Below are 12,797 nucleotides of genomic sequence, written 5' to 3' on the forward strand. Positions count from 1 at the left end.
CGCGGCGCCCACGTGACCACTGAGAGCCGCGCGCAGCCAAGTCGCGCGATCTGCCGTCATATCAGCTTATGCCGGCGGGCCCTGATAGGCTGGCGGCTCCTGCCGCTAGGAGCGTGTGCCTGGCTACGCCCCTCCAGGCCTCGCCCGCAGGCTGACCGCGGCTGGCTGCCCAGTGGTCCCCGCAGCCTTCGACCCCGCGGAGGCCGGATCCGCCACTGACCCTCTGGAGGTAGGGATGACTGGAGGGCGGGAGGAGGCGGTGGAATACACCTGAGCGGGAAGGGCGAGGAGGGGGAGGAAAGTGGAAGGGGAGCAGTCAGCAGGATGGGTTTCAGGTGGGGAAGTTGTGCGGCTGGCCCTTTCTTTTCCAACCAGCGGCAGGCGTGGGTGGAACGCCGCGGGAGCGTCAGGCTCTCGGCAGGCGCCGGGCTATCTCGGTGACCAGCAGCAGGGATTGGCAGGCAGCCGGGCAACGCGGAAGCCTGCGGAGCCGTGATGCGTCGAGTGCGGGGCGCAGGGGACACCTGCTGGCCCGGAGACCTGTGGTGTGGGGGCTCTGCCCGGCCAGAGGAGGTTTGGGGCGCAGAGGAGGCCCGCACGCGAAAGAAACAGGCACAAAGATAGGCGTGCAGAAAACGAAATGTCTGATGTTGGCTCTTGCAGATCGGTCATCCAAGGCAGTCTGTCCAGCGAACACACTAATGCTTTACTTTGAGACGGATATCCCTCTGTGTTGGAGAGATTTTTCTTTCTTAAAGGAGCAAAGAAATTAGGTTGTGACCTCCTGACCATTACAGCACAAACCCCAGTTACTGCAGCGTAATTAGGATGGAGGGAGACAACAATCCACGGTTTGAGAAGACTAAAAGGGAAGGGAAATAATCTATTAAGTTAGCATCGTAAAAGGAAAACATAATGTCTACTGGCATCCATATGTTATAGCACAGTGGATTTGGAGATGGTATAAATGGGTGAAGTTCCAAATGTCAGTACGAAAAGTTTCCAACCTGGAAAGCTTGTGCTAGCCAGATATTTTTAACCAAAACCTTCCAGCAAGTTACCTGGCTTTAAATATCACCGTCGTTGTGTGTGTGTGTGTGTGTTTAGGTTTCTAATGATAAGCATCTAAAAAATGATAAATACATGATCCTTGATCACTTACAGAATGCTTTTCCATTTATTATGTAACGTAATTAGCATGAGATACTCAGAATTCCCCATCTGTATGTATACAAGTTAAGAGATAATATAATGTAGAAGCCGAGAGAACAGACTCTGGAATATACCTCCCAGTTATTACTTGACACGTTATTTAAATACTCCTGCCCTCAGTTTCCCTATTTATAAAGTAGGAGTTATAGAAGTACCTACCCAGTAGGGTTGTGAGAATTAAGCAAGGTGATACATAAAATATGCTTTTAAATAATACCTGTTTCTCAACAAATGTTAAGTATTATTATCTATACTTTTAAAGTAAAGCTAAAGTAATAGTAGACTCAGTCATTCTAGCCTAATTGTATTTTATTAGTAACTGTTTTATGAAAAAGTTTTGTTTCTGTAAAGGTAAAATAATACAAGCTTCTGTTTCAGTCAGGGATATTTAACTTAGGGTCAGTGGAGCCCCTGACCTAAGGGGGTAGAAATGCCTTAAAATTATATGCAAAATTTTGTGAGTTTGTAGTCACTGAGAATTTAAAAAATCAAGGATGAAGAGTTGAGATAGTGATGAAGAGGCAGTCAAACTTGGTTCAAGTCTTGCTTTAAGAACTTGGGATTTTGAGGGGCACCTGGGTGGTTCAGTTGGTTGGGTGTCTGCCTTTGGCTAAGGTCATGATCCCAGGATCCTGACATCGATCCTGCATCAGGCTCCCTGTTTCTCCCTCTCTGCCTGCCCTTCCCCCTGCTTGTGCATGCTCTCTCGCTTTCTCTCTCAAATAAATAAACTCTTAAAAAAAAAAAAAAAAAACAACTTGGGACTTAGTAACCAGACTGCATGTGTTTGAGTTCCAGCCCCAGCATTTGTTTACTTGATAATCCCAAGCAGATCACTTGAATTTTTTTTAAGATTTTATTTATGTATTTGAGAGAGAGAGAGCATGAACTGAATGAGGGGCAAAGGAAGAAGCAGACTTCCTGTTGAGCAGGGAGCTGAGTGGGTCTCAATCCTGGGACTCTGGGATCATGACCTGAGCCGAAGGCAGATGCTTAACTGGCTGAGCCACCCAGGCGCCCCAGATGACTTGAATTTCCTGTACTCAGCTTCTTCATCCATAATACTAGTACCTATAACACTAGTACCAAACTCTTAGTGTTAAAGGAGCTAATACTTATGGTACCAAGTGTATAATAAATATTGATATTAGATATCATCAATTATTTTTCAAAGAAAAATCAAATGACACCTTTTTCTCCCTTAGTTTAAAGCCATTTTGACTCAGCTTTGGCCCCGTAACAGCAGTAATAATAGCTCCTATTTTATCTGTCAGATCGTGCCCAAACACTAGGAACTTAGTCTCTAAACCTTAACAACAATTCTATAACGAAGATCTGTTATCTCTATTTTACAAATGTGGGTTTGAATATAAACTTCAAATTTGAAGTCATATTGTTATTGAGTTCAGAAGATTTTTTGTTAGATGTCAGAAAGTATAGTGACATGTTTATGAATATTTAATTATTACATTCAACAAATTTAATTGAAACCAAAATTCTAAAAACACTTAAAACAGGTTTTATTTCACAGTATCTAAGCTGCCGCTAGATTGACTGCAGTACATTTCTTTCTCCCGTCCAGGTGTTGGTTTACTGTAACAGCAATTATGTCCAGGGAATATACAAATCAACAAAATTAGCATGGTCTTCAGATGGAAGCAAAACTAAAGAGTTTTTTAAAGTTAAGGACTGAGATCTTTTGAACGTTAGTACTTGCATCTGATATTAAAGGTTGAATAAAGAAGAGTCTTCATGTTTGAGTTGGTTTTGGCTGCATTGTGCTGTTTTGGTTGTACCATACTGTATTGATTTAGGGCTATGGGACACCGTAGGTAATATCCAGATTAGTCTGTAAACTCTTAACCAACCTTTACCGGTCACAATATCTTTCTCAATTGTTAGGTTGTTTTGAAATGTCTCTTTCCGGCTATTACTTCATGTACTTTCTTTGCTACCTTATTTCCCTTGGCAGTGTCTACTCTTTATGGTTTCAATTTCAACTACTCCAAGCTCACTTTTGAACTTCAGATTCATATTTGTATGTAGTCTACTGCTTATGTCTAAGAGTAAATATAGACTTAAAGCTTTTTAGTCTATGCTTATTTAGATTTAAGACCCAAACTGAATCCCTCATTCCTTTTATACCCCTGTCCCTGTGGCACCACATCTGCCAGCTCTCCCAGCATTCCCTGTTGTGATTATGATGACATCAGCATCCACTCAGGCCAGCAGAAATCTCACAGCCAGCCTAAATTTCTCCCTTGTTCACATTCCAGTATTTAATTGGTCATCAATCCCTGTGGGTTTTATACTTGCTACATCTCCGGTGAACGTGTATGTGTTTTCTCAGAGCTGCTGAGCTAGTCTACCACGGGAGCAACCAAATTAGTCTCTGCTTCTCATCAATACTCATATTCCTAATGGAGTGGTTTCTATGAAATATGGGTCCGATTAGAACCTCTTTCCTGCTCAGAAACCTTTAGCATCTCCCCATCGTGTATGAGGGAGAGTCATATTCCCTAGCAGGGCAACAGATCTCTTCACAGCCTGATACCAATTTCCTTTTACCAGCTTTATTCTGGAACAGTTTCCCCCTTCTATTTCACTCCTGTCTTACTGTTCTGCACCCACCAGCGGCACCCAGTGAGTTATGAATATACCATGACTTTTTCCATCCCTTTGCAAGTTGTTATTTCTTTTTCTTTCTTTCTTTTCTTTTTGTTTTCTTAATTTATTTATTTATTTATTTATTTATTTATTTTGGGGGGCGGGTAGGGTCAGAGGGAGAGAATCTTCAGGCAGACTCCCTGCTGAGCACAGAGCCCGACTTAGGGCTCCATCCCACGACCCAAGAGTTCGTGACCTGAGCCAAAACCAAGAAGAGTTAGACACTTAACTCTAAGACAGTGAGACACCCAGACGCCCTGCAAGTTATTTCTACCTGAAGTGGCCATCCCTAACCTTTTCCTTTTGATAATGTCCTTTAAAGCCTGAATCAGATGTTGTCACTATGAAGCCTTCTACTATAAGCTGGGGTAGTTGTGTTGTCTTTTCTAGATATATAGAATTTGTGTATATATACCTTTATTATAGCACTTGCATTGATGTAATTGTTTGTTTCTATAGTTGCCTTACCTTTCAGATGGATTTAGGCTGTATCTTTCCAATATTTATGTGCTCATTACCTAGTGTAGTGCTTGATACTTGTTATTTGACTGAATTAACAATGTATAATGAAGGATATATACCAATATCTGGCATTTGACATCAGTTAATTAAAACTTTCCATGACAGGCATGCCTGGGTGGCTCAGTTAAGTGTTTGCCTTCGCCTCGGGTCATGATCCTGGGATCTTGGGATCGAGCCCTGCATCAGGCTCCCTGCTCAGCCAGGAGTCCGCTGCTTCCTCTCCTCTGACCCTACCCCATGCTCATGCTCTCTCATCTCTCTCCCTCCCTCTCTCTCTCAAATGAATAAATAAATCTTCTAAAAGAAAACTTTCCATGACTAAGTGAGAAAAAAAAAAATGCTTGCAACTCCTATCACAAACAAGAATAAACACTCTTAATAAATAAAGAACTTCTAGAATTTGATTTTAAGAAACTAAAAGCCCAGTGGGAAAATGGGCACAGGATAAAAACAAAATTTCACAGGAAAAAAATATAAATTACCCTAAATATATAGAATGATGCTCAGCCTCACTCATGATAATGAAAAGAGAAGTATCTACTGAGATATCATTTCTTTGCTATCAGATTAATGAATATCCTAAAGTTGATGATATTCTGTTGGTAAGGTTGTAGGGAAATGGGCACGGTCCTACATTGCTATGGGCTTGCAAAGTGGTGCAGCTCCTATGCGGAGCAACTTAACAATATCTGCCAAAGTTACCGATGCAGCTCATATTGGTCCTGGCTCTTCTGCTTGTAGACATTTATGCAATATTGGGTTAATCATTGTTGCATTGTTTTAAATAGCATAAGGTGAGAATCCAAATGTTTATACGTGAGTTAAATAAACAACGAGGTCACACAAAGGAACACAGGTCCCCAGTCCCTTAGCCACAGTTTCAGAGTCTAAAAAGCCCTGAAAAACCAGAAGTTTGTTTTTTTGGTTTTTGCGGGTTTTTTTTTAAACACTGGCACTCAAAGTCATTTGATGGTACAGGCTTTCCCCAGCTGACTGAGGTGTCCCCCGTGTGTTGGTGCACCTGTCAGGTATCCCTATCTCTGGTCTTTGCTGGGACTGTTTTTGTTCCTTTGGGTTTAATTGCAGAAGGAAATTTTTTTTTTAAATAAAGATAGCCTATGTGAATAACAGAATGAATGGAAGCGTCTGTCATTAGGAATAGCACAGACATGGAGTGCTTGCAGGAGCTTGGGCATGGTGTCTGTGAGGCCTCCTACTGAAGAAAACAGCGTGGGCATTACCACCCCAAGTGACTTAAAGACTAGAAAAACAGATGGCTGAAGTTTTACACTGGTGGTGAGGACCAAGAACTAATGAAAAACGGGGAAACCACAGCCCAGGACGGCAAATGAAGATCCTCACCGTGTTTTGATTAAGTAGATTTGACAAGACCATAAATAAATGCCACTGATTGCTTTGTTGATCGTGAAACAAGCTAGGATATATCATGAAGAACTACTCTACTCAAGACAAATGTTAGTATTAAGAAGGGAAGATTCGAGGGGCGCCTGGGTGGCACAGCGGTTAAAGCGTCTGCCTTCGGCTCAGGGCGTGATCCCGGCATTCCGGGTTCGAGCCCCACGTCAGGCTCCTCCTCTATGAGCCTGCTTCTTCCTCTCCCACTCCCCCTGCTTGTGTTCCCTCTCTCACTGGCTGTCTCTATCTCTGTCAAATAAATAAATAAATAATCTTTAAAAAAAAAAAAAAAAAAAGAAGGGAAGATTCGAAATTTAGGAAGCCGTGTAGTGAAAAATGTCTGAAAGTATGGTGAAAATGACTCTGCTGATCATGAAACAGCTAAACATAACCCTGATGAATTAGCTAAGACAATACCGGATGACAGCCTGAGCGCTGAATAGATTTGCAGGGGTGGTGGAATACCGCGGTAGCATATTGTTAAATTGCTCCACGTAGGCGAGGCACCACTTCGCAAGCCCACTGCAGGGTAGGATCGTGCCTATTTCCCTACAACCTTACCAGCAGAGAATATCATCAGACTGTAGGATGTTCCTTATTCTGACAGCAAAGAAATGAGATCTCAGTATATATTCACATCCACGGTGTTTAAATGAGCCTTCCAAAATACCTGGGCAAACATCTTCACGCTGGTTCACTAGCACGTATGGGTGATCCAAGCTCTAGGCAGGCTGGACTGAAGACCATTGAAAATTTCAGATTATTCCCAGACAACTCTTTTGTGCATTCTCCTCCTCGACTTTTAGTTACAAGGTTGCAGTTGCCAGCCCCCGATCTAGAGTATTGATTGGGGAGAGAGGAATACATGTATTCTAGTTCCTAATGTCAATTATCTGTCTCCTTTTGTTCTGTCAATGGGAGTGGCCTTTCCTTCTGTCACAAGAACAGGTAGTCCCTGAGATGGCAGCATAGATCCATCTAGCAAATTTATCTTTAAGTCTCAGCACTGAAGGAAAACTCTGAAATCAGAGCGCTTTTAGAAGAGACGTACCGCTGCAACTTGTTGCCAGAGGAGTAAACATCTGAGTACCTCCTGCCCTCGTTCCACATCTTTACTACTTGCCACGTTGCCATAGGAGACATTGGAACAGAACCCCAAGATGGCATTAGATCCTCATTGATGCCACTTATCAGCTGGATGTTAGAGAAAAAAACTTTCTGGGCCTCAGTTTCTCTGAGCTTTGATGTCCCTGTGTATGATATGAAGAGATTGGACTAGAGATGATATTTAAGAACACTTCTGGCTCTAAAGATGGTATTTCAGGGACTCTCGTAGCTACAGCCTTACACTAAAAGTGCTTATTAAAGCAGGAACTTCATGTATAGTTTTTCCAAAAGTTTTTTATTGAGAAATATCAGCATCGGTAAATAATTGTTGCACGTGTCTATCCTTTAGGGGCTAAGATGGATCTTGTACTCAATGCTGCAGATTATTATTTTTTTACACCGTACATCTACCCAGCCTCATGGTCTGAGGATGACATCTTCCGACAAACTATTAGTCTCCTGATTATAACAAATCTTGGTGCTTATGTCCTTTACTTCTTCTTTGCAACACTGAGCTATTATTTTGTCTACGATCATTCATTAATGAAGCATCCACAATTTTTAAAGGTAAGTAATTTTCTTACCTACGTTTTAGCTACTGTTACAGTAAAAATAATAGGTATTTGTGAGAATTTCAGATTAAACTGATTATAACCATTAAGTGAAATTTTTGCAACCAGCCTCAGATGCATTCGATATTCTTGGTAGGGCTAATCCCCTCTCTCCTTCTCTGAATTTAAACAAATAAATGAATCCAACTTTGTTGTGTTTTTGGTTTTGTTTTTTTTTAACTAGAAGCCTGGTGTCTTCCTAGATACATAGGAATGAATTTCTTTGCTAATAGTGATGAATAAATAAATACACACATTTGTGTAATTGTTTTAATGTTTGACTCTCACAAACTTGAAATATGATACTACATATCTATTTTTTGGCTAGATAGGCGATTATAGATTTGTTTACAGGCATTTTTCTATTCCAGTTAGTTGTACTTATCAGTGACTCCAAGGACTGAAAAAAAAAGAAAATCAAGAGAGGGTTGGGAGTGGACATTATTTGTGAAAGACATGATTATTCCATATGTAGAAATCTAGCATGCAGATTTTGTTGGAAGGAGAGAAAGTTTCAGAATTTATTTACTGCATTTGCTCTTTACAAAAGGAATGTTCTCCTTACTCATGCATTCCCACATATTAACATTTTCACAGAAACAGTTTGGTGGCAAGCTCCTTCACATAAAAGAGATTGTAAAAATCCAATCCAAGACAATTTTATGCTGGTTTTTGTGTAACATAGATTTTGTGACTTTTTAAGTACTGGCGATTTCATTTTCAGAATCAAGTCTATAGAGAGATTACATTTACTGTCCAGTCATTGCCATGGATGAGTATTCCTACTGTGTCACTGTTCCTGCTAGAGTTGAGAGGTTACAGCAAATTATACGATGACATAGGAGAGTTTCCCAGCGGTAAGTAAGTAATCTGAACATCAAGCACAGAGTGGTTTCTCCAAAGAACCGATCTGCCTCTTTTTTCCTTCTTTGAAAATAATTACAAGTTGTTTACTTGTTTTTAGTGCTCTGTTTTTATGTATTACGTCTTGCCATATACATACATTTCCTAATCGATCAATTTTAAAGTCTTGGTTGTAGATGGAATTGTGCCCAGGGGAAGCTGAGTATAATCAGAGACAGACCTTTGCATTTGTTCACTATTCTCTTTAGTGCATTCAGACTCCAAAAAAAAAAAAAAACAAAACAAAACAAAAACAAACAAAAAACCCTCAAGTAGTACATGATAATTAGAAAAAATCAGAAAAGACAGAGTTTTAAAAATCCGCCATCCTGCTACCTAGAAATTACCTCTTTTGACATATATCCTTCCACTTGTCTATGCCTGTCTACTTCATTATTTATGTTACAAAAATGAAACCCTACCATGCAAGCTGGTTTGGACTTTGATTTTTTTCTTAGTAGTATATATGCCCATATTTTCATTATATAGTATATTAGTTATAGTGTATTGTGTAGATATCCCGTTTATTTAAATGATCCCCTGTAGATTATTCCTCTTTTTTTTCTATTATAGATAGTCCTGCAGTGCCTAAACTAAATTTTTGTGAAATTCTGAAATTATTTAATGAAGATACATCTCTAGTATCTAGTATTAGAAAGTAAGAACAGTAGTTAACATTTATTGAGTGTTAATATGTACCACCTACAGTTCTAAGCTTTTCACATGTATCAATCTGTTTTATTCCACGTCCCTTCTATGACATGGGTCCTATTGTTAGGTTCCTTCTATAGGTGAGTAAATTAATGTACAGTAACTTGCCTAGGTCATTCAGCAAGTAAGTGGTGGATCAGCAAGTAAGAACTGGAACCCAGGCTTGCTGGTGCCAGCACACCTGTTGTCCAAATAAGAGGTTGGATATTTAAAGAAAGGAACAAAAATTATACAGTAGGGTGATGAATTGGCTAGGCCTTGAAAAGTGGATAGGATTGTGAGTAAAAACAAAAGGAGAAATAGTGTTCTAGATACCCGGAACAGAAAAAGTCAAGGTACAGAGGTAAGGCTTTCAAGATGGTGGGAGGTCATTGAGAAAACCAGCGCAGTTAGTACAGGAACAGATGAGGCTGGAAAGGTCGGGAAGTGTCGGGTTATGGAGTAAATGCTAGGCTCGAGGTATTTAGTGGAAAACAAAATTCTAAGCAGGAAAATCGTATGTAAAGATATGTTTTACAAAAGTTAATATGAAGGAAAAATAAATGGTGTTATTTATGCTTAGAGATTTAAATAAGAAAGATGCCTTAAGCATATGCTTTTTCTGTCTCGTAAGTGCCATCATTGTTTAACTTCAAGTTTTTGTGGGAGGGAAATGAGGAAAGCAGCAGATACCAGAGAGTTAAGGGAGATTAATTTATCATGTATTGCATTAGCCAAAACAGTTGATAGTGTTTGAGTCTAGGATCACGTTTTGTGCCCTTAGATGGACAAGTACTGAGTAAACTCTGGTCCTGGAAGCCAGATCTTGATTCTGCTCTAACGTGTTCTCTCTTCTAGGCTGGTTTCACCTCATTGTTAGTGTGCTGTCCTTCCTCTTTTTCACTGACATGCTGATCTACTGGATTCACAGAGGCCTTCATCACAGGCTTGTGTATAAGGTAGAGTCCTTTTTAGGGGAAAGAGAAAATATATATACATTTCAGCAGTGTGTGGTTACAAATTCTCTTTTCTAGTTTGGTTTTTTTTGTTGTTGTTTTTTTTTAAGATTTTTATTTATTTGAGAGAGAGTGCCCAAGCACAGGGGAGGGGTAGAGGGAGAAGCAGACTCCCCGTTGAGCAGGGAGCCCAGTGCGGGGCTTGATCCTGGGACCCCGAGATCATGACCTGAGCCGAAGGCAGACACTTAACTGAGCCACCCAGGTGCCCCCAAATTCTGTTTCCTGTTTCCAAGAATTTCCTCTAACTTATTAAATACCTGGGTAGCCAAGTCATGACAGATACCAGGTGCATTTTGTTTGTATTCTTTATGAGTCTGGAGGGGCTGTGTTAAAATAGTACTGTTTTCAGGTAAAGGGGTGCATTTTATAAAGTGATTTTGTGGACTTTAAAGAGACTTTTTAAGTTAGGTCATTTCCACAATGTGAGCATGAAAAGCTAAGTTGAAAAGTAAAGGTGGTTCTTAACTGTGTTCTTTTCTTCTGTAGCGCATACACAAACCTCATCATCTCTGGAAGATTCCTTCTCCATTTGCAAGTCATGCTTTTCACCCTGTGGATGGCTTCCTTCAGAGTCTGCCTTACCATATATACCCTTTTATCTTCCCATTACACAAGGTGGTCTACTTAAGTTTGTACATCTTGGTCAATATCTGGACGATTTCCATTCATGATGGTGATTTCCGTGTTCCCCGAATCTTAAGGCCATTTATTAACGGCTCAGCCCATCATACAGACCACCACATGTTCTTTGATTATAACTTTGGACAGTATTTCACCTTGTGGGATAGAATTGGAGGCTCGTTCAAAAACCCTTCCTCCTTTGAAGGGAAGGGACCACTTAGTTATGTGAAGAAGATGACAGAAGAAAAGTGCAACAGCCATGTAGAAAATGGTTGTAAAAATGAAAAATTATTCAGTGGAGAGTTGACAAAGACTGAGTAGATTGTTGCCCTATTATTAAATATTATGAAATATTTTTAATAAGGAAAAATAATCTACATACATACAACAAGAGACATAGCAAGGAAATGGTATTTGAGAGTCCACATGGTAGGTACTGCGGAGGAATGATCGTGGTGGTAGATCAAGGAAAGAATGCTGTGAACACCGAGATTTTAACCTCCTGCTTACCATACTAGGTGTTGGTCTCAAGGACAAGTCGTGTCTCGGTACGGGCATATCTGTAATTTGTATAGCCTCAACAATAATTTTTATAAAGATAGAGAATAAATTATTGAGGGGACTAGGTTATGTCCGTTTGCCTTAATCCACCCATATTCATTAAGAAAAATACATTGTGCTTGATAATACCAAGACTGCGCATCATAACAAAGAGATACTAATATAAACATGGTTCCTTGTTTCAGAAATGGTTAAGTCTTCAATGTGGGTATGATAATGACTACCTGTAGTATTTTGTTCAAGTGGATACATCAGTGTGAAAAACAACAAAAATCTGATATAACATATTAATGGCCAAGTAAATGACCCAATTAGTAGCAGGTTTAATAAGATTATCATCTTCCTACACGTAGGAAGTTTATTCTGTGGGGACATGGTCAAATATTACATTTTACTGATGAGAAAATAAATTAGAATTTTAAAAAATACTGATACTACCATGATTTAATCCAGATCTGGGATTATTTAAAGATTTTGGTGGTTATTATTTTAAACCATTATTTAATAAGTATAAAATTATGTGAACCTAAATATATTTAGAAAGGGAAATTTGATGCCCAGATAATATATTTGACACTACTGCTTTTTTAATTAAATGGATGCACTGCACTTTTGATATGTTTCAAAGTTACAATCCTATAATTTCCTATAAAAGGAAGTAATTGCCAAATATTTAAGCCGATCACTGAAGATTAGTTTTGAAATCTTATTTTCCCTCTTCTCCTTTCACTTTTCCCCACTTTCTGTGCAAAAAGATTTAACAAATAGTTTCATAAAGAAATGTTGTATGTTGTAACATAAATATGTTGGAGAAAGGTGGCTTGGAAAGGCATTCTATAAGCTATTTATGTAAAATCAATAAAAGTTGGTTATTACTATTATTAAACTGTATCAGTTAAATACTGTAACAGCACAAAGTATTCTTTTACAAATTTTGTGTCAATCTGAAACCACATAAATGACATGGATTGTCAGAACTTTTAAATGTCCCCAAATGCTCAATGTCAAGGGGAGAAAGAAGGGGGTATCACATTCTTTTTATATTGCATATCTTATTAGACTTGAGTGTTTTAGCAAGAGACCAGTCATAAAATGTAATGCTTGGGATCCAGAAGAAAATAGTTTTTTTCTGAGTTACTATCACAGTGTTGCTCTGCTTAAACATCCTAGAGAACCAGTTGGTGTTTTGTAACTGACAGATACAGCCTGTGATTTTCACTGACTCCCTGCCTCCAGTGCTCCACTTTGCCCCCCACCAGAAGGAGGAAATTAAGAAGTCGGCGTTGTTTTCTGGGATAATGACAGCTAATATTCAAGATTTCTATTTCTTCCTGCTTCAGCATTGGTGGTGTATGTTTCTAGGAATTTATCCATTTCTTCCAGGTTGTCTAATTTGTTGGTATTTTTCATAATGTTCTCTTCCTTGTATTTCTAGAGTGTCGGTGGTTATTTCTCCTCTCTTACTTGT

The 12,797-nt window shown here is 39.5% G+C and overlaps 1 protein-coding gene across 1 annotated transcript; it reads left to right on the forward strand.

Moving 5' to 3' along the window:
* SC5D (sterol-C5-desaturase) lies at positions 1 to 12,210 on the forward strand. Its single transcript, XM_026505543.4, has 5 exons — positions 1 to 229; positions 7,274 to 7,491; positions 8,260 to 8,392; positions 9,987 to 10,087; positions 10,634 to 12,210. Exons 2-5 carry the CDS (start codon positions 7,282 to 7,284, stop codon positions 11,087 to 11,089), a joined length of 900 nt encoding a protein of 299 aa, XP_026361328.1. The 5' UTR covers positions 1 to 229; positions 7,274 to 7,281; the 3' UTR covers positions 11,090 to 12,210.
* The last annotated feature ends 587 nt before the right edge of the window (positions 12,211 to 12,797 follow it).

The sequence above is a fragment of the Ursus arctos genome, unplaced genomic scaffold, assembly GCF_023065955.2.
Source record: "Ursus arctos isolate Adak ecotype North America unplaced genomic scaffold, UrsArc2.0 scaffold_22, whole genome shotgun sequence".
NCBI classification, from domain to species: Eukaryota; Metazoa; Chordata; class Mammalia; order Carnivora; family Ursidae; genus Ursus; species Ursus arctos.